The sequence below is a fragment of the Bufo bufo genome, chromosome 1 (genome assembly GCF_905171765.1).
Source record: "Bufo bufo chromosome 1, aBufBuf1.1, whole genome shotgun sequence".
Taxonomy (NCBI): domain Eukaryota; kingdom Metazoa; phylum Chordata; class Amphibia; order Anura; family Bufonidae; genus Bufo; species Bufo bufo.
In genome coordinates, this window is record NC_053389.1 from 108627453 (window position 1) to 108650961 (window position 23509).

The 23509-nt window shown below is 43.3% G+C and overlaps 1 protein-coding gene across 4 annotated transcripts in view; it reads right to left on the minus strand.

The window, feature by feature from the left end:
- The window catches only part of DVL1 (dishevelled segment polarity protein 1), a 231790-nt gene that overhangs the window by 68570 nt on the left and 139711 nt on the right, over nt 1-23509 (minus strand). For all 4 annotated transcript variants that reach the window (XM_040427805.1, XM_040427815.1, XM_040427832.1 and 1 more), the window contains one exon: nt 2432-2564. In XM_040427805.1, the coding sequence (XP_040283739.1) occupies nt 2432-2564 (133 nt within the window). The remainder of the gene's footprint in view (nt 1-2431; nt 2565-23509) is intronic.

A 23509-nucleotide genomic window follows, 5' to 3' on the forward strand; every position in this document is an offset into this window, starting at 1 on the left:
ACCCCACGGGAGCACTCTGTAGTGCTTCTGTGGAGGTTCCGTGACACCGTTACGCACTGAACCTTCCGGATTGTGGACCCATTCAAATTAATGGGGCCACATCTGTGATGCGGCGCAAAACCGGCTAGGGCCCATATATTGCAGACCCAGGTGTGCACGAGCCCTTCAGTTATTTGATCAGTTACTTCCAGCAGTTATTGTGAGCCAAAACCATTAGTGAAGCCTTCAGAGATAAGGTATAATGGAAAGATCTGCACCTGTTCTCTGCTTTTGACTCACACCTGGTTTTGGCTCCCAATAACTGATGGAAATAACTGACCAGATAGGCTACATGCACACGACCGTATGTGTTTTGCGGTCCGCAAAATAAAAAGGGTGACGTCCGTATGGCATCCGTTATTTTTTTTTGCGGATCCGTTATTTTTGCGGATCCATTGTAATAATGCCTATCCTTGTCCGCAAAGTAGAAAAAAATAGGACATGCACAATTTTTTTTGCGGGGCTACGGAACGGACATACTGATGCGGACAGCACATGGTGTGCTGTCCGCATTTTTTGCGGACCCATTGAAATGAATAGTTCCGCATCCTATCCGCAAGAAAACCGGAACGGACAAGGAAACAAAATACGGTCGTGTGCATGAGGCCATAACTGAAGTTTGAACTTGGCCTTACAGTCACAGAAATTTCTGCAATTAATATGCCGCATGTAAACACACCCTAAGGGTTCCACCACTCCATATTCCAGAATACATAAGCTGGAATTACACCAAAACAGAGGCAGAAAAATAAATTCCTTCACTTTTATGGCAATTGTCACAATTTAGTAATGTGATAATATATAAAATAAATGTGTTTCACCTTAAGAAAATGGGTTTAAAACTACCATGTTACAAAACCAAGGTAAATATGGTAAAAATGTGGTTTTACTATGCAGTTTATGTTACAGTTTTTTACTGCAATATGTAAACTGACCCTTAAGATATTGTGTCCTACAACAGTCTGTCAAAGCCAAATACACCTACACGCAAATTACATCAGTAACCCCACATGATCATACAGTGACCTACCTATGAATAGCACTGCACACAACACATTAACAATGGGTTTCTAACATATTGTCATACTGAAATCGGCAAAATACTCAACATTAAGCAAACTGATACCTGTGGCCCTAGAAAAGATACAGAGAGAGTCATAGAAATCTAACAAACTGACAAACTGAAACTTCTAAAATACTGGCACACTAATCTCCAAGACTTCTAGAAGACTAGTACACTGATCTCCAAGACTTGTAGAACATTGGCACGCTGATCTCCAAGACTTCTAGCACACTGATCTCCAAGACTTCTAGCACACTGATCTCCAAGACTTGTAGAACATTGGCACACTGATCTCCAAGACTTCTAGAACATTGGCACACTGATCTCCAAGACTTGTAGAACACTGGCACACTGATCAACAAGACTTGTAGAACATTGGCACACTGATCTCCAAGACTTGTAGAACATTGGCACACTGATCTCCAAGACTTCTAGAACATTGGCACACTGATCTCCAAGACTTGTAGAACACTGGCACACTGATCAACAAGACTTGTAGAACATTGGCACACTGATCTCCAAGACTTGTAGAACATTGGCACACTGATCTCCAAGACTTGTAGAACACTGGCACACTGATCTCCAAGACTTGTAGAACACTGGCACACTGATCTCCAAGACTTGTAGAACACTGGCACACTGATCTCCAAGACTTGTAGAACACTGGCACACTGATCTCCAAGACTTGTAGAACACTGGCACACTGATCTCCAAGACTTGTAGAACACTGGCACACTGATCTCCAAGACTTGTAGAACACTGGCACACTGATCTCCAAGACTTGTAGAACACTGGCACACTGATCTCCAAGACTTGTAGAACACTGGCACACTGATCTCCAAGACTTGTAGAACACTGGCACACTGATCTCCAAGACTTCTAGAACACTGGCACACTGATCTCCAAGACTTCTAGAACACTGGCACACTGATCTCCAAGACTTCTAGAACACTGGCAAACTGATGTCTCAGACTTCTAGAACATTGGCACACTTACATCTAAGAGCCCTAGAAAACTGGCACATTATTAACACCTAAAGGTGCCTTCACACGCAGTAGATATTGTTGCAGAAATTTTCTGTGACTGAAAAATCAACTCCATTCACCTTAATGGGGCTTGCAGAAATCCATGTGCTTGCCGCCAAAATAACCTCATTCAAATGAATAGAACTGATGCTCAGTTGCAGAAAATTTCTGCAACAAAATCTGTGCTGTCTGAAGGCACCCTAAGAGTCCTAAAACACGGACATATTTTGGTCCTAAAACTAATACAAAACATTGTCAAAATAAATATGGAATGAGGTGACAAGCTAACAAAACTGGTACCTACCTGCTAGTGTTGTCTTCATCAGAGTCAACAAAACTGCTGGACTCCAGCTCACTGCTCATCACGGTGGACGTGCTGTCATATCCTCCAGTCTCCCGCATGCGCTCCACTTTGGGGTGCCCATTGATTCTTGGAACTGTCATGGAAAATAAACAATGTGATGAGCAGGAGGCCCCTGGACAGCTATCATCAGAAGATAACAAGGCAGGGTTCCCGATCAAAGGTAAAAGTTTGTGCCGTACAAGTTACAAAAACAGTGCAAAGTAGAGTACACTTAGCAGAGTAACTACAAGTGACGACCGAGGAAGAAATATTACCATCTACCTCATCGTACATCTTCTTTAATCAGAATGAAAAATGGATGGGACTAACGCAAGGAGACAACAAAGCTGAGAACAGGTCATGTCTTTAATCAGTCTAATAGGTGCTGTCATTTCCAGGCTGTTTGAAGTGAGTTGCCCTGACTGATGAAGATGAAGGAACATGATCTAACTCATACCTGTAACCTAGCGCCTACAGAACTTCACCTACCCCTGCTTGCTGTCATACAGAAACTAGGCTCTGGTTATACTGTACTGTTATACTGTACATACCAAGGAGACAGAGGAATCATTCTCTCCAGTCAACTTGTTTGTACATCCGTATAGCTAGCCTCTTTTTTTGGTTAGATCTAGTTTGCAATACAGCGGCCTTCATACCGGACCAGTTTTATAGAAAATAGGAAAGAAATGTAGGGTCCGCTCACGTTTTTCTTTTAATTTCAGCTTACATAATACTGCCATATAGTACCAAGACAATACGCTCATCCCTATAAGAAGGCCCCCAAAAAACTCCAATTTTCGGGAAGGGCTTGCATAAGCCACTTCCCCTTTGCAGGTCGATTTGCGGAATTGTCCATTCAAAGTCAGGACTGCTGGCTACTAGATTAACACTAGATGGGGGTCCCATCCTTTGTTTATCACCCCTGTCCCTGTTCTTAGGGTATTTTCACATCTGCGGCAGTGTGATCCGGACGCCAGTTCTGGCAAAGAATGCCGGGAATTGGCCGAACACAAACTGCAGAGTGCAGCGGTTTCTGTCTGGCCTATTCTCTGCATTTTGCCGGATTGCGGCTGGATCTCCACCGGACCCCATTATAGTTAATGGGGCCGGCGGGCATTCCAGTTGCATTCAGCAGTGCCAGATCTGGAGAACTCTGGCAGGCTGTTCTCTGCCGGAATTGCTGCCGCAGATGTGAAACTAGCCTTACAGTTCTCATAGTAGTTACGAACCATAGGGATCTATAGTGGTGTAAGTCCAGTAGAACTCTGGGTTCTGGTCTTACATCCAAGTGCAGGCAGATAGACAGTTAAGCAGGAACAATATGGCCAGCTACATGATTTTCTATGTTCTTCTACCTATAGAATTGCTCTTCAAGAGCTTCCTGGTTCAGAAGTATAATGTCAAAACTACAAAGCTGAAATAGGCAGAGCAGTAGAAGAGATGGAGCTGCTGCTCTGAACCACAATGCATATTTTTTGGGTAAACGGAGGGCTACGTGACAAACTGTGTAGGCAGTGTAAGGGCACCGATCATCTATTACCAGTGCATAAGACCCAGATCATTTATGGGACTGGGATTCATCCCTCTTCAATGACATTCACTGGCCAGGTTTTGTCGTGGAGGTGTTCCACTGAATTGTGATATAATGATGAAGCCCTAATTATAGCTGATCACTGCCTGAAGCAACATTCCAAAAACTGCAGCGTGCACCAGTTTTGTCTACATAATAGTCTACAAATCATCATGTTTCGGCTTTCCGTCCTATCTCTTGACAAGGCATATTGTGTAGAGGTAAACACGTAACCACATCGGTTCCTTATAAGTTTCTCGAGAAATTTTATACCACACCAAGGCTCAGCGTGTAATCGGCTTAGGGTGAAGCTTTATCTTCAGATCCAACCCTGGGTGCAAATTTGAGTTTTCTAGACAAAATGACTTTCAAACACAGATGGAAAACAGCTCTAAAACAAAACACAATCTAATCTGCTCTCTACGCTCTTTATCTTCACGCCCGGATTCAGTTTCTTTACCTCAACATAAATCAGTATCTGAAGAATGGGGGCAAAGCAGCAACCTAGAGGAGTTTATGAAGGTTATGCTTCTTGTGCCTGGTGTGTTGTTGCAGATGACATAAGAATACCAAAGGTACCATATACATTAGTCTAAAGTTCATGAAAGTTCAATGAATCGTCGGATGATCAATTTAGGATGGTTTCACACCAGCGTTTTTGCTGGATCCACCAAAATGTGGTCGTGTCTGTGGCATGTGTTCAACAGATGACTGTTCAGCTATCAACCTAGTTGTGTTGTCAATGAGAACAGAAGAGAATGACACTTCTGGAGTGGAAGCTTATCTTCCAGAACAAAAGGATTGTCACGAGAATATTCATTTTGAGTGATCCTTTTCTCCTTCAACATCATCTTTCGGGGGAATGTCAGAAACACCCCATACACATTAGACTGTCAGCTGAACTCGTCATTCTGGGTGGGTTTGGCCAACAATACAATAAAGCGTATGGGTGCTTAAAAGCTGGTCAGACACATTAGATAGCTGTCCACTGAATGCTCATTTTGGACGCTAGTTAATTCTTGTAACTTTATCATAAACATGCATAATTATGTCAAAAGGAAGAAGGGGGTAAGCTGCTGCCACCTATCTTTTATGGGACCATCTGCCATTGTTGGAGAGTCGGGAGGTCACCATACACATGAGAATGTTGGCTGATCCCACCATAATTGTCAGGTTTGGGAGACTTTTATCTTTGTAGGCCCAGTTTAAAGCCTCTATCATACATCACGGATGTATGTTATCTGTATTCTCCACAGACCATTCAAGTACCCATTGTATTCACACATCAATGGTTTTCCACGGACCCATGACACCATGGAGGCATGCCCTATTTTGTTCGTGATTACAGATCCCTCATGCACATTACAGTCTATGGGTCAGTTAAAACAATGGACACAACACGGATCTGTGTTTGGTCTGTGGTTTTTACAGCCCATTGGTAGAAGATGCTCTAGAAACTAATTTTAAGCCTAGCAGTGCCCGTGGAATATGGATGACACACGGAGGGCAAAAAAAAACACATGGTCCAAACACGGATCCTTCATGGATGAACCATGGATGTCATCATGGACACAGACTTGTGAATGAGGCCTAACAGTGGTCTACAATCCTTGGCTCTTCAAGTTCTTTGATGAACTCCAAATCCCAGCTCATGGAGGTTTCATACTGTGAGTTGTCGTTATACAACAACTGAAGAGCCATGAGCTGAAAACCACTACTGATATATAATACAATACACACAGATAATTTTTTCTTTGATGGGACACAAAAGGTAAAACTTTTCTAATATAATTCAGTAAGTTCTATATTATTGCCCTCATCCAACCAAGAACATAAAGGGGTTTCCCATTTGTTTTCACCATTTTAAGGACGCTGCTTGATGTCAGCAAATAAGAACAATTCTTGTTGACATTCAGAAGGTGAAAACTCTGTGAATCACTGTGTTGGAAAGTGCAGTCTGCCGTGTTTTCCTATACAGTATTAATAAGGCATGCTGACACATACCACCACTACGATGGACACTCTTTTGGTCTCCATCACGGTAAATGAGGGCCTATAGCTATGTTCAGGAGCTCTCCCGGCACATATGCCAAGCTGTTCACATAACGAAATTTACGCACAGCATTACCTACACCTCACTTACCTGCTCCCTGCCACCGGGTTCCAGCTCCTAGGGTGCCCTGCTACCACTGCCATGCTCTGGTCAATATCTGGTTTTGATGGGGGTTAAGTGTACTGCCGCAACCAATCCCTGTCTGCAGCGTTGATGTGTCCCCCATATGTCACGTGACCTATTGACATGGCACATGTGGGACATGTCACCGATGTGGCCAGTCACTGGCTACAGCAGTACACATGACCCCCTTCAAATTGAATATTGACAAGTGGGACCATAGGGCAGCAGTGGGGAACCAAATGAGTCAGAACCCAGCAGGGAGCACATAAGTATGCTTCTCTCCGCAGGTCTGACTGAAAGGCCCCAGAAGATGGACAACTCCTTTAAGCTAAAGACATCTGGAGCAGATTTACTAACATTGTCTGGTAAGACAGTGTAAACTTAGTCTGCACCAAATTTATCACAGTGGTTGATGCTGGATGATGCATCTGTCAGATCTTTAGACTGACTAGCCTAACTTTAAACCAATTATTTGTTTGCTTAGTTTTACTATAAAAATGCTCCAAAATGTTGACACAATTTCTGGTACAAATTGCCGCATTTAAGCCATTTCCCTTTCTGTTAAGCAAAGCTCTTTATAATGCAGCTGAAAAGCTAAAGAAAGGGCCACATCCAGTCAGGACCTGGGCAGAAGAACCTGCAGCAGAGGCAGCGGCATGGGAGGGGCAAGGATGGGTAAGTACTATGTAAAAGAGTTTCCCTCCGCAGGTTAGTTACACAAAATGCCAGGAAAACCCTTTTTACCCAGAATTCAGGCACATTTGTAGTAAATCTCCCCAGTGACTTAACATTTCAAGTGGTGGAGAATAATGACTGTATATATACAGTAAAGTAATCTGAGATGAAATATGATAAAACATTAGCGTGAAATCTACTCTATAAAAGTTCACAGTCAGCCTCCTGGAACAAGAAACTTTCAAAGGTCATCTGGTGACCCCAGCGCTGCGATCACTTTCATTACAAGCACTAGAGATTCTTATCAGAGGGTTTGAAGATGTGAAGAATTCACTAGATATCCTAGAGTCTTAGAGCCCTAGTCTTATGGAAAGGCTGATTCTGAGAGTTTAGGGGCACAGTGCTGGTTTAAAACGACATGGTCCTCTAGCATTTCCCTGCTCTGTGATGATGCTGGCCATGGGGTAGCCAGGGAAAAACTATGTAGAGGACATAGGCCCTTCTTTCTCCAGGACTGCTAGGATCCCAAAATTTAGATCCCCATTGATCATAATGTGATGGCATGTCCTAGATCAGGGGTCAGCAACCCAGGTGTTGTGAAACTACATCTCCCATCATGCACACTTGCTGTTCTCTGAATTCCCACAGAAGTGACCATGCTGGGAGTTGTAGTTTCACAGCAGCTGGAGTGCCAGAGATTGCTAACCCCTGTCCTAGATAGATGTTGCTTTATAGGATGTTAAAATCCCTTTAAATGACATAACCTATAAGTAACCCAGTGTGTTAGAGAAATTGGGAATCCAGTAGCTGGTGCACACAGTGTCTACTGCATCATATTAGTGGTCACAATGACAACCATGAAAGCCATGGCTTCTATATCCTGCACTGATAAGGGTTCACAAGCCAGAAATACATTCACTTTAAAGGGGTTGCCTTTTTTTGAAAATCCATTTTCAAATCTTTAATAAAGGGTCTCCCTATTTAGGACATTTATGTATTAGCCAGAGTGAAGAACAGCTACAAACAGCGTCTCTCTTTGGAGGACTCACCATCTTCATGCATAGCATGGATAGCCCACTGATTTGCAAGGGCACCATGTAATGCTTGATATCTCCTGTGGTGGCGCTGCAGGATACCTGAACACTTTCTGTTACGTTTCCCTGAAGATCACATCTGATCTCCAAGACTGGAAACTAAAAGTGGCCCTATGTTGTAGGTGGTTTCAAATTGACGGTGGGCCAACACAAGTAGACAAGAATAACAGAAGTAGGAGGAGCAGTAATACCGTAGTGCAGCCCAAGATACAGACCCAGCAATACCAAATACCACAGTGCAGCATATAATACTGCCACCCTCGCAGCAGTATTGAACTGTATCACTATCCTGAGGGTGGCAATAATACAGTTGTATTCAGGAGGGCATCTATGGCCGCAAGTACCTAATGCTTCTAGAATTAATGCTGAGTGCATCAAATAGTTATGTACACAGCCGGCAGGCACATGGCATCGGCCTCCGGGAAATTTCCCTGTAGGGTCTATGGGCAGTCCACCCCTGCTGGGTCCTGGTAGCAGAGCAATCTCATCAGTTTATTTTAGGTGATTTCTCTAAAGCAGAGATCCCTTTAAAAGGGTTGTCCAGCCCCTAACTCACAATTAAATAATGATCGGAAATTGTGTGCAGTAAAAAAACAACAACTGAGACCAGTGAATGGCTGCAGCTGTGCATGTGATGACAGAGAAGATGTCCACAGGGGACTAGTAACAGCAGAGATGGGTCCTCTGCACTGGAGCTGCTCAGAAGAAGTTGGTGTTTTTCCTTTTTTTTGTGTTAAGGCGTATTTAGACCCAGCAAACTAGCAGGCAGTTATCAGGGAGGGACCATTCCTTCCCGATAATTGCCTACTCGGCAGTGGAGGTAAAGAGCTGCATTTATATGTAACAACCCCCTGTATAGGAGACAAGCAATGGCTACTGCTATCGCTCATCCTCATACAAATTCATTGTTTCTGGGTAGCAGATCTCTGTTCACACAGTGCAATCTGCTGCCCAGAAATGATGGTTCCACCTGATGAACGAGATCTTGGCTCGTTCGTTCATCGGGTGATTGGCAGCACATTTACATGGGCCTGTTATTGGCAACAAGCATTCATAGCGGACTATTGAGCAGTGTAAGGCCGCATGCACACGACCGCAAATCATGGATGGCGTCCGTGCGCATTCTGCAATTTGCGGAACGGCACGGACAGCCTTTACATATAACTGCCTATTCTTGTCCGCAAAGCGCGGACAAGAATAGGACATGTTTGGGTTTTTTTGCGGGGCCACGAAACGGAGCAACGGATGCGGACAGCACACGGAGTGCTGTCTGCATCTTTTGCGGCCCCATTGAAGTTAATGGGTCCGCATCCGAGCCGCTGTTTAACAACGGCCGTGTGCATGAGCCCTAAGTCAAACATGTGTACACACATTCCAGCAATGATTTAATTTTGTTAGAGGCCGGACAACCCCTTTAAGGCTTTATGTGTGCTATTCCTAAACAGTTCTGGATCCACAGGGGAGTAAGCATTTTTTACACATTCACCCAATTTTGTGAAATGAAGACTGACCCCATAGGTTTTTGGATGCGCGATAAAGTTGAGCTATTGTATGTCAAGGTCTTCCATTTTAAGAAGGCCTTACTCAGAACATTCACTTGAGTAACCAATGAAGATTAAGGCTACGTCTACACGATGACATTTGTCGCGCGACATTTTGTTGCACTAATGTCGCGCGACAATTTTTATAATGGCAGTCTATGGTGTCGCACTGCAACATGCAACATGCTGCGACTGCGACGCAACAGTCGCAGGAAATCCATTCGAGATGGATTTTTCTGCGACTGTTGCGTCGCAGTCGCAGCATGTTGCATGTTGCAGTGCGACACCATAGACTGCCATTATAAAAATTGTCACGCGACATTAGTGCAACAAAATGTTGCGCTACAAGTGTTGCAGTGTAGTTGTGCCCTATCTGTTGAGCGACAAATGTCGTCGTGTAGACGTAGCCTAAGACAGCAAAGCATCGTTACTCCACTCACTACAGGTCACCAAAGGTCCAGGTTATACCTACAGTGACACACTCGTGGCGGAGCTTCTGGATAACAACGAACAGGTACCAGGGGCCAAGGCAGACAAAAATGACCTCTCTGCGTAGATCTCCTTGCATGGGCGTGTGACTGAAAGGAAAAGTTTGATCGATGGCGTTGGGGTGGGTTCCTCCCAAAACATTCCAAGAATGAAGACGTAACCATGATAGACCTTGAGATAGGTATAAATCCAGGAGATCCTATGATACAGTTATGAAGACGCACTTATTACCAGGTACAATGAAAGGTGCATGGGAACGATGTGTATATGATTAGATTCTAGGAATCTTTCTTTTCCAGATGCTTCCCTTTCATCAGATGAATGACGATCTGTAATGATGGTGAGATAGGAAATACATTGGCAAGAATGTAAATAGATGTAGAGCATTCTAATCAGCTCAGAGCACTCTAACCGTATACGTATATATATATTATATAGAGAGAGAGAGAGAGAATATTCTATTCAAGACTAAAGTGTCATTGCCATCAACCAGAGACAACTATTGGATATTCAAATCAGAGTTAGGGCTCATTCAGACGGGGCAAAAATGCGGATCCGTTTTTTTTTGCGGACAGTTCAGCATGTCCACAAAAAAAACTGATTGCATTCCGTTTTTTTGCTGATCCATAGACTATAAGGGTCCATTCACACGTCCGTTTTTTCTTTCCTGATCTGTTCCGTTTTTTGCTGAACAGATCTGGACCAGATCTGGACCCATTCATTTTCAATGGGTCCTGGAAAAAAACGGACAGCTCAATGTCTGATTTTTTTCAGGACCCATTGAAAATGAATGGGTCCAGATCTGGTCCAGATCTGTGCAGCAAAAAACGGAACAGATCAGGAAAGAAACAACGGACGTGTGAATGGACCCTTATAGGGCCATTTCCTGATTTTCACTGATAAGTATAGGACATGTTTAATTTTTTTCGTGAGCCTTGCAATGGAAGAAAAGGGCCCCAATAAAACTGAATGGGACAGCATCTAATCCGCAAAAAAACGGATCCGCATTTTTGCGGACAGCATGCGGCCGTCTGAATGAGCCCTTAGAGCATTCTAAAATAATATAGAGTGCTCTAGTACTGATGATGTCATCGGATCCTTGTCTTTCTCTCTTCTTGACAATTAGATTATGCTGAACTAAAACTGACCGTAAACTACAGATAACTGGTAGCCAGAAGAAGTTTGACCAGCGGTAAGCACACCTACATCCTTCCTAATAACCTGCGGCGAGCTTTTCGGCTACCGCATATAAAATATCGTGGGCAGATGTCATCAAAAATCTCAGGGTATGCCAAGACGTTTTACACAGGGCAAATGGCACAATGTGAGCCCAGCAGTACAGCCATCGGCTCAATGTACTCTAGACTAAACAGCGCTAATGTATCTGATCGCATAGTTCCGACATATTGTGTAGCTCCGTACACAGTGGGCACCAGAGCTACATTAGTATTTCTGGGGCTGTGTGCGGGGTACATTAAAGACAGTAAGGGCAGGTTCCATTAAGCAGGACATTGCTTTTTGTCCTGCATAACAGAAACCCGACAGATCCGCTATGCTGCCCATAGACTTCTATTATGATGGATGAAAACAGAACGCCTCTTAAAGGCTTCCGCTTTGCATTCTGTCCAGGAATTCCGCTATATTGCATTATAAACGGAACCTATGACGGAATACCCTAACGCAAGTGCCAACCCGCCCTTAGTCTATTTGAAGTTTAAATCGCAAATAACATCTTAATTGCACAACGAGCTGTACGAAATGACAAACTCAACCTCTGTATCTAAACAATTATCAGCTCTGCTACATCTGTATAAGGTTATTAGGGTATAGGTCAATTGCAATCCTGAATCTTTTTCTGTTTGTTCTGCCAATAATACAAATGATCATTTCTCTAAATTCTTTTCTACATTTTATTGTGAGGGAGAGGTTTCTGCACTAACCCAAATGAACCCGACTGTCAAATGGCCAAAGGAAATGTGTAAAACATAACTAGGAGGGAAAGGCACACAACTATATCTGCAGATCATTTTGCTGGCGGCTCTTCGTTTCTAAAAAAGACGCAATTAAATTTGAGCTCGTATGCTTTCGGGCGGTAAGATCTTCTAGCAAGATAGGCACAGATGTAGCAGAGTTGGAGGTGTCATTTAACTCTTTGCACGACAGAAAGTTTAAAGCAGATGTATGCGCAGTGCTGTGCAAAGCGTTAAATAACACAATGCATGCCACGCTGCAGGCGGTGGTTTGCACAGAAAAAAATAACTGTACTGGTATAAAGGGTTAATTGACTGAAGTATAAACTATATTTAAAGGGACAGATGATCATGCTGAGAGAATCAGCTTTCCCCAAACCATGCAGACAACGCATAAGGCTCATTTACTTACATAGGTCAGTTGAACAGAGCTTGGGTCACCATTTGCAGTAATTCCAGTGCCCCCGACAAAAGCTACCTGAGAAGTACAACCACCACCACCAGTCCTGACAACTCCACTCTCAAAGCTGCTGAGGTCACTGCCCTTGAAGCCAATGAGATCCAAGCATGCAAATGTCGGATGGAGCTGCTTCCAGAAGGAGCCCGGGGCAGTGGCTTCCCTGAGACTGATAAGAGGCCACTTCAGAGGTGACTGCCCTAAGGGGGCGAATGTGGGGAGAGAGAAATCCTCTGATTGTTCCCTCCGTTGAAGCAGTGGCTTTTCTTTACAGTTTTTAAGAAGATGATTTATCATTCCCTTTGATGCTTGCATGACATGAACTGGGGTCCCAACTGACAAAGACTTTGTCTGTTTGTTTTTTTCTTGTAATAAGCCCCTGTACACCCGCACCCAAATATAGAATATCTACCAATTCTATTTTTCCTCCAAATTGTATTTTTTTTTTCCCCCTTTAAAAATGAAGAAGTAAATTCAAGCCCTTAGATGTCAAGGATAAGAATTATCCAAGAACTTTTTGGAAGGAACCCGGGTATACAGTACGGATGGCGCTGCCTCAGGAGGCGAAAACTGTATGCTGAGATGTAGTAAGTCATTCACAATCACCAAGATCAGAGGGAAGGGGTTAATGCAATTTGTGACCTAATATGCGTAGCATAAAGTTCACGCTACAGTGATATTATATCATGAAAGTAGGGCATTTAAAGGGGTTATCCGACACTGACAAATGCTCCCCCGTATCATCGAGACCTTTTCAAAATATCGCAAAAAAACTTGCAATCTCACTCCAGTAGCAGCGTGGAGTTGGAAAACTGGAGTAACTTTTCTAGACAAAAGTGTTAGGTTTTGGCCCCTTGCAGACGAGCATGTCCGGATTAGGTCCGGATGCGTTGCGTCTGCGATCAGGGAAAATTGTGTGAGTAGGTACGCAATTGCAGTCAGCTTTGACTGCGATTGCGTTCCGATGTTCCGTTTTTTTTATTGCGTGAGTGCAATGCGTTTCGCACGCGCGTGATAAAAAAAAACTCACTGTGGTACCCAGACCCGAACCCGGACTTCTTCACTGAAGTTCGGGTTTGGGATCAGTGTTCTGTATATTTTATTATTTTCCATTATAACATGGTTATAATGGAAAATACTAGCATTCTTTAACCACTTAAGGACCACAGGTTTATACCCCCCTAAAGACCAGGCCCTTTTTTACAAATCGGCACTCCACAACTTTAGCGGTTTATTGCTCGGTCATGCAACTTACCACCCAAATGAATTTTACCTCCTTTTCTTCTCACTAATAGAGCTTTCATTTGGTGGTATTTCATTGCTGCTGACATTTTTACATTTTTTGTTATTAATCGAAATTTAACGATTTTTTTTGCAAAAAAAATGACATTTTTCACTTTCAGTTGTAAAATTTTGCAAAAAAAACGAGATCCATATAAAAATTTTGCTCTAAATTTATTGTTCTACATGTCTTTGATAAAAAAAAAATGTTTGGGTAAAAAAAAAATGGTTTGGGTAAAAGTTATAGCGTTTACAAACTATGGTACAAAAATGTGAATTTCCGCTTTTCGAAGCAGCTCTGACTTTCTGAGCACCTGTCATGTTTCCTGAGGTTCTACAATGGCCAGACAGTACAAACACCCCACAAATGACCCCATTTCGGAAAGTACACACCCTAAGGTATTCGCTGATGGGCATAGTGAGTTCATAGAACTTTTTATTTTTTGTCACAAGTTAGCGGAAAATGATGAATTTTTCTTTTTTTTTTTTTTTCTTACAAAGTCTCATATTCCACTAACTTGTGACAAAAAATAAAAAGTTCTATGAACTCACTATGCCCATCACAAAATACCTTGGGGTCTCTTCTTTCCAAAATGGGGTCACTTGTGGGGTAGTTCTACTGCCCTGGCATTCTAGGGGCCCAAATGTGTGGTAAGGAGTTTGAAATCAAATTCTGTAAAAAATGACCAGTGAAATCCGAAAGGTGCTCTTTGGAATATGGGCCCCTTTGCCCACCTAGGCTGCAAAAAAGTGTCACACATCTGGTATCTCTGTATTCAGGAGAAGTTGAGGAATGTGTTTTGGGGTGTCTTTTTACATATACCCATGCTGGGTGAGATAAATATCTTGGTCAAATGCCAACTTTGTATAAAAAAATGGGAAAAGTTGTCATTTGCCAAGATATTTCTCTTACCCAGCATGGGTATATGTAAAATGACACCCCAAAACACATTCCCCAACTTCTCCTGAGTACGGAGATACCAGATGTGTGACACTTTTTTGCAGCCTAGGTGGGCAAAGGGGCCCATATTCCAAAGAGCACCTTTCGGATTTCACTGGTCATTTTTTACAGAATTTGATTTCAAACTCCTTACCACACATTTGGGCTCCTAGAATGCCAGGGGAGTATAACTACCCCACAAGTTACCCCATTTTGGAAAGAAGAGACCCCAAGGTATTCGCTGATGGGCATAGTGAGTTCATGGAAGTTTTTATTTTTTGTCACAAGTTAGTGGAATATGAGACTTTGTATGAAAAAAAAATATATATCATCATTTTCCACTAACTTGTGACAAAAAATAAAAAATTCTAGGAACTCGCCATGCCCCTCACGGAATACCTTGGGGTGTCTTCTTTCCAAAATGGGGTCACTTGTGGGGTAGTTATACTGCCCTGGCATTTTCCAGGGGCCCTAATGTGTGGTAAGTAGGTAAATGACCTGTGAAATCCGAAAGGTGCTTTTTGGAATATGGGCCCCTTTGCCCACCTAGGCTGCAAAAAAGTGTCACACATCTGGTATCTCCGTACTCAGGAGAAGTTGGGGAATGTGTTTTGGGGTGTCATTTTACATATACCCATGCTGGGTGAGAGAAATATCTTGGCAAAAGACAACTTTTCCCATTTTTTTATACAAAGTTGGCATTTGACCAAGATATTTATCTCACCCAGCATGGGTATATGTAAAAAGACACCCCAAAACACATTCCTCAACTTCTCCTGAGTACGGAGATACCAGATGTGTGACACTTTTTTGCAGCCTAGGTGGGCAAAGGGGCCCATATTCCAAAGAGCACCTTTCGGATTTCACTGGTCATTTTTTACAGAATTTGATTTCAAATTCCTTACCACACATTTGGGCCCCTAGAATGCCAGGGCAGTATAACTACCCCACAAGTGACCCCATTTTGGAAAGAAGAGACCCCAAGGTATTCGCTGATGGGCATAGTGAGTTCATGGAAGTTTTTATTTTTTGTCACAAGTTAGTGGAATATGAGACTTTGTATGAAAAAAAAAAAAAAAAATCATCATTTTCCACTAACTTGTGACAAAAAATAAAAAATTCTAGGAACTCGCCATGCCCCTCACGGAATACCTTGGGGTGTCTTCTTTCCAAAATGGGGTCACTTGTGGGGTAGTTATACTGCCCTGGCATTTTCCAGGGGCCCTAATGTGTGGTAAGTAGGTAAATGACCTGTGAAATCCGAAAGGTGCTCTTTGGAATATGGGCCCCTTTGCCCACCTAGGCTGCAAAAAAGTGTCACACATCTGGTATCTCCGTACTCAGGAGAAGTTGGGGAATGTGTTTTGGGGTGTCATTTTACATATACCCATGCTGGGTGAGAGAAATATCTTGGCAAAAGACAACTTTTCCCATTTTTTTATACAAAGTTGGCATTTGACCAAGATATTTCTCTCACCCAGCATGGGTATATGTAAAATGACACCCCAAAACACATTCCCCAACTTCTCCTGAGTACGGCGATACCAGATGTGTGACACTTTTTTGCCGCCTAGATGCGCAAAGGTGCCCAAATTCCTTTTAGGAGGGCATTTTTAGACATTTGGATACCAGACTTCTTCTCACGCTTTGGGGCCCCTAGAATGCCAGGGCAGTATAAATACCCCACATGTGACCCCATTTTGGAAAGAAGACACCCCAAGGTATTCAATGAGGGGCATGGCGAGTTCATAGAAATTTTTTTTTTTTGGCACAAGTTAGCGGAAATTGATATTTTTTATTTTTCTCACAAAGTCTCCCTTTCCGCTAACTTGGGACAAAAATTTCAATCTTTCATGGACTCAATATGCCCCTCACGGAATACCTGGGGGTGTCTTCTTTCCGAAATGGGGTCACATGTGGGGTATTTATACTGCCCTGGCATTCTAGGGGCCCTAAAGCGTGAGAAGAAGTCTGGAATATAAATGTCTAAAAAATTTTACGCATTTGGATTCCGTGAGGGGTATGGTGAGTTCATGTGAGATTTTATTTTTTGACACAAGTTAGTGGAATATGAGACTTTGTAAGAAAAAAAAAAAAATATTCCGCTAACTTGGGCCAAAAAAATGTCTGAATGGAGCCTTACAGAGGGGTGATCAATGACAGGGGGGTGATCAATGACAGGGGGTGATCAATGACAGGGGGGTGATCAGGGAGTCTATATGGGGTGATCACCCCCCTGTCATTGATCACCCCCCTATAAGGCTCCATTCAGATGTCCGTATGTGTTTTGCGGATCCGATCCATGTATCCGTGGATCCGTAAAAATCATACAGACATCTGAATGCAGCCTGACAGGGGGGGGTGATCAATGACAGGGGGGTGATCAGGGAGTCTATATGGGGTGATCACCCCCCCTGGAAGGCTCCAGGGAGACGCCTGTATGTGTTTTGCGGATCCGATCCATCTATCAGTGGATCCGTAAAAATCATGCGGACGTCTGAATGGAGCTTTACAGGGGGGTGATCAATGACAGGGGTGTAATCAATGACAGGGGGGTGATCAGGGAGTCTATATGGGGTGATAACCACAGTCATTGATCATGCTCCTGTAAGGCTCCATTCAGACGTCCGTATGCGTTTTGCGGATCCGATCCATCTATCAGTGGATCCGTAAAAATCATGCGGACGTCTGAATGGAGCTTTACAGGGGGTTATCAATGACAGGGGGGTAATCAATGATAGGGGGGTGATCAGGGAGTCTATATGGGGTGATCACCACAGTCATTGATCACGCCCCTGTAAGGCTCCATTCAGACGTCCGTATGCGTTTTGCGGATCCGATCCATCTATCAGTGGATCCGTAAAAATCATGCGGACGTCTGAATGGAGCTTTACAGGGGTGTGATCAATGACAGGGGGGTGATCAATGACAGGGGGGGGGTGATCAATGACAGGGGGGTGATCAGGGAGTCTATATGGGGTGATCACCACAGTCATTGATCATGCCCCTGTAAGGCTCCATTCAGATGTCCGTATGTGTTTTGCGGATCTGATCCATGTATCCGTGGATCCGTAAAAATCATACGGACATCTGAATGCAGCCTGACAGGGGGGGTGATCAATGACAGGGGGGTGATCAGGGAGTCTATATGGGGTGATCACCCCCCCTGAAAGGCTCCAGGGAGACGCCTGTATGTGTTTTGCAGATCCGATCCATCTATCAGTGGATCCGTAAAAATCATGCGGACGTCTGAATGGAGCTTTACAGGGGTGTGATCAATGACAGGGGGGTAATCAATGACAGGGGGGTGATCAGGGAGTCTATATGGGGTGGTCACCACAGTCATTGATCACGCCCCTGTAAGGCTCCATTCAGACGTCCGTGTGCGTTTTGCGGATCCGATCCATCTATCAGTGGATCCGTAAAAATCATGCGGACATCTGAATGGAGCTTTACAGGGGTGTGATCAATGACAGGGGGGTAATCAATGACAGGGGGGTGATCAGGGAGTCTATATGGGGTGATCAGGGGCTAATAAGGGGTTAATAAGTGACGGGGGGGGGTGTAGTGTAGTGTAGTGGTGCTTGGTGCTACTTTACTGAGCTACCTGTGTCCTCTGGTGGTCGATCCAAACAAAGGGGACCACCAGAGGACCGGGTAGCAGGTATATTAGACGCTGTTATCAAAACAGCGTCTAATATACCTGTTAGGGGTTAAAAAAATCACATCTCCAGCCTGCCAGCGAACGATCGCCGCTGGCAGGCTGGAGATCAACTCTCTTACCTTCCGTTCCTGTGAGCGCGCGCGCCTGTGTGCGCGCGTTCACAGGAAATCTCGGCTCACGCGAGATGACGCCAATCGGCGTTAGTGTGACCTGGGAGCGCCGCAGAGATGACGCCTTTCGGCGTTAGCGTGACGGTAAGTGGTTAATTCAGAATGCTAAGTAAAAGGTCCATTGTGGGGTTAAAAATATAAAAAAATGTAACTCACCTCTTCTTTCTTTCTTCTTCTTCTTTCAGGACCTGGCTGGAAAAGGACCTTCGGTGACATCATCGCGCACAATGGACCTTTTACTTAGCATTCTGAATTGAAGAATGCTATTATTTTCCATTATACCCATGCGATTTTTAAACTTGAACCATTTTAAAACTTGATTCCGACGTTGGCTTTGCTACCGACTGGGACCTCAGTAACGAAGCAAACTTCGGATTCAAGCTTTAAAATGGTTTTCAAGTTTAAAAATCGAAGTCTGAAGTTATTCACCGAAGTCTCGCGAGACTTTGGTCATAACGAATTTCACCTTGCTGGAGCCCATACATTTGAATACTGTTCGGAGATGGATCCATGTACAGCATTCAAACGAAGTTCTGACCGAAGCGACTTTAGATCTATGATACGAAGCTCGCTTCGCTCAACACAACTCATAATGTATAAACTGACTGGAACACTGGGATTTTTCCCTGTCCATGGCCAGTCTGCCCTTGTGTGCTGCATCTGTGCATCTACTTTTCGGTAAGTGTGTTGTAACATGTTACGTACGGTATGTATGTGTGCTATATCTGTGGAACGTATGTAAGTGTTGTATATGTACTGTATGAATGTGTGTTGTATCTGTGTAGTATATGTTTGTATATCTGCATTTGTAACACCCCAGAGGTGCATTACCAACTTTGCACCCCGACACTATCTCATATGGTTAACCTAATGTCATCCTATGTAATAATTTCCAGGTCCTGCAAAATGTGTATTCATAATATTGTCATGTAACTGTTCACGTGTAATATGCCTGGTTCACCAGGAGGTGGCAGAAAACATGGCAGAGCTATCTCACAGAGAATGGAGCTTTTCCTTCCATTCTAATGACCCCCCCCCCCCCTCTGTGGTGTTGTGGTTGTGTCCCACTTGCTGCAGGAAGGGTGGAGTTCTAGTTAGGAGTGAGTTTAGCTTAACCCCTGCTAGGGGAAAGTTGTAGTTTACCCCTTGCTAGAGGAAGGCAGCAGGAGCACGTCCCTGTGGGACGGGCCCTGTCTAGGCCAGCTGGAGCACCTTCAGCTCAGCTGGACATGGAGGCAGAAGCCTGAAGCCTCAGAAGCCAGAAAGAGAAAGTTTTCCCTAGACAAAGCTAGAGACAGGCCAGATTACAAAGTGAAGTACAGCCTAAAGAGAAAGCTGAGTTCCATAGCTATCCTGTTAGCACAGCAGAGTCAGAGAGCAACTGATGTAGCAGAGAGGAGTTTGCCTGCCACAGTTCATGCCAAAGCCTGCTGGGAACAAAGATGAAGCCTGAAGCTGTTTGTAGAAACATTTATTGAAAGTTATCAACTTCCTCACAAGGTCTGGACTCAACATCAACAAACCCCCTTTTCATTGCTGCGGAGCCAACCCCTAAGGTCCAGTGTATCCAGGTAGGAGCACCGTGACACATGCACCAACATTAAGGGACATTATAGGCTACCCTACACCACTCTGGCATTCTTACACCTGGGTACCATCTACCATATCACTAAAAGGGGCCCTGTGCCCTTGTTGCTTCATTGCAACTGGCGTCACGACAAACAAGAACTACTTTTTACTCTTAAAGGGCCCTGGGGGGAGGCGCCCGCTGCACATTATGTATATATATCTTTATTGTGTGTGTATGTGTATTTCCACGCCAAGTTCTCCTTATGGCTCATTTACATTGGTTTTCCTGTAGCACATTTATCTCAGGCCCATGGTCCTAAGGCCTTATGCACACAGCCGTTGTTTTGGTCCGCATCCGAGCCGCCAATTCACTTTAATGGGGCCGCAACACACAAAGTAAAGCAGTCACAGGGATCATTAAAGCGGTTCTCCAGGAATTAAGAAAATGAAAATACTTAAATATTACTTTATTATAAATATATTCTCAAATACCTTTCATTATTTATAATGGCTCTTTTCCTCTAGGAAGCAATCATCAGGGAAAACAAAATGGCCGCTGTCCCATTAGTTCACACAAAACCTGTCCTGATCACACATGAGGACAAGTTACTTCACAACACTGAGGTAAAGAGCTGCCTCCTCCTCTCTACTTATCAGGGATTATGATCCTGAATACAGATGATAGGAACTTTAGCTGAATCTCTGGGGAATTTAGTTCATGAGAAGACATGAAGTACAGAGAGGACGGACAGGACAGACTGTGGTAATGTGGGGCTGTGGTAATGGAGACTGTAAACAAGTGCTGCTGCTCATTAGCCACACCTCACCCTCCTCTCATGTCTCCTCATCATCTCCATTCCCACAGAGATTCACCTGTATTCAGGATCATGATTCCTGAGAAGCAGAGAAGAGAATGAGGCAGCACTATGGCTCATGTGTCACTTGTCCTCCTGTGTGATTAGGACAGGTTTTATGTGTACTGATAGGACGGCAGCCATTTTATTGCTCCTAATGATTGCTCCCCAGTCAAAACAAGCCATTCTAAGTAATGAAAGGTATTTGTGAATATATTTTTTATAAAATAATATTTAAGTATTTTAATTTTTTTTATTCCCGGAGAACCTCTTTAATTATGATGGTCAGCTACTCTCTCATTCTTTAGTTTATGGTTGTTGTTGTTTTGTTTTCTATTAGAAGAATTTTTCTGTGTTGACCAGAGTTAGATGGATAAGCAATGATCAGAGTCCACCGATTATATAATTCTGTCCATTAATAAAAAAAAGGGTGGTCAGTAAAGCCCCATAGATGTCTACTGATTCTGTATTACATAAGTGGGCAATACAGATCCCTAAAGTGGCTATGTGTGTGAGACAATATTTCACCACATTTGGTCACTTGAAACCTTTCATTTAAAAGGGTTGTCTCACTTCAGCAAATAGCATTTATCATGTAGAGAAATTTACTACAAGGCATTTACTAATGTACTGTGATTGTTCATATTGCCTCCTCTGCTGGCTTGATTCATTTTTTTATTACATTCATTAGGCCCCCTGAGACCCCAGGGACAAAAGTGCAACTGCTATCCCAGCAGTCAACCCACTATAGCTAAACCCATCCATCTACCCATTTTCCGAGTCTCCCTGTCACATCAGAAATGACTACTAGAGGAGAAGCTGCCGGCAGCCCCACAAAATTGTGGGCTACATTTTAGCTTTACCAGTGCAAATTTTGTGTCAATAATGCCTCAAGCACATGACCGTGGGGGCGCTGTGCCCATGTTGTGGACTTCAATCGGTCTGCGATCCGCAAGATGCAGTGAAAGATAGGATATATCCAATCTTTTGCAGTAGCCCCTGGAAGCACACAAAAGCCCATCTGTTGAATTCCATATCCATGCCTCCGCACCACAAAAGAAAGGACAATGGGTCGCCCCACATTCATTTCGATTCTCAGCTGTGTTTGAGGGGGAGTCATTTGGTGCAAGTCCAGGTAGTGCTAACAATATTATTAACAAGTGAGGTTCTATATATATAATTAATCTAATCAGACCCACTTTAAATTTGGACAAGCCTCGTAACATATATCATATGGACCCTATATCACTTATGCACCCTACTGACAGTTTTGGCAACTAAGCCAGTTAGTGGTGAACAGGGCCAGCCTTAGGATAATACAAGAGGTACTACTATTAGTGACCCTGTCAAGTCCAAAAAGCGGTCCACCCTCACCTGTAGACCATTTATTTCATGTACAAAACCTGTACAAGCCCCAATTGGACTTTTGTTTCTAGACGACCCCCCAAATATGTGGCATGGGTCCAACAGATCTGTACCCAAGTATCCACCAAGATGAGATCCAAGATGGAGCAAAGGAGAAAGACAGCTTAACGGGTCCTAGCCATTTTTATGTATGAGCCCGGATACTACTGATGGCAGCCGTGGTGGTAATGTTTGGTTGTGTTTTAGAGCTGAGACTCCAGAAAACTTACTTAGTCCAACATTTCAAGAGACAAAGTAACTACAGACTCCTCTATTAACACAAGGGTCTCTTGTCTTTGTCATACACCAGGTGGCTGAGACTTTTTATAGCTTATTGTCTCTCTCTCCTGGTAAGCCCAGGGCCAAATGCCCCTAATGCCCTTATTATAATGATCTTGCAGGGGAGGCTCTTTGAAAACCACATATAACTTTTATAGATTTTCATTTATTTGTATCCATTAAAAAAAATCTAAAAAATTATATAAAGGTTTATTGTAAGTTATGTTTTATTGATGTTATGTGTACTTCATTTGTAACTTCCTTTAACACTACATCTTGTGTAATGAGTATATGCAAAGATGAAGTATATTCCCATATAAAACAATAATTGTTAAAAAATATATATATATATATATATATATATATATATAAAGGAGCCTATACACATCCTAGATCTACTTACAAACCTGTCCTTGAGTCTTAATACAGATGTAGGAGTTCTAATCTTCAGTGTAACATCACTTCACAAAAGCCAGTGAAAGCCTCTGAAAGGTCTATTAAACATGTCTTGCCATTGTTTTCAAGATGAGGATTGCTACATCGGTACTTGATGTATTTTCCTAAGGGTGCTTTCTACTCACTGTTTCGGATGTAATAACTAGATGTATAGTCCCAGCAACAAACATCAGCTGTGGTGTTCAATGTGATAATTCATGTAGAGCTCAACTCCCTACCCCATATTACCTCTATAGGGTGCCACAATGTAATCTTGAGGTCTGCTTCATCAAGATCATGATAACCTAAGGGCTTGTGCACATGACCAGACCCTGTATGACATGCACTCTGGACTCTACTGTTCCTCCAGGCACCCTTCTATCTTCACAGGGAGGTACACAGAATTTCCTTCTTGAAAACTCACACTGTGCAATATATGGTATATAGCATACAGAGAATGCAATATGGATC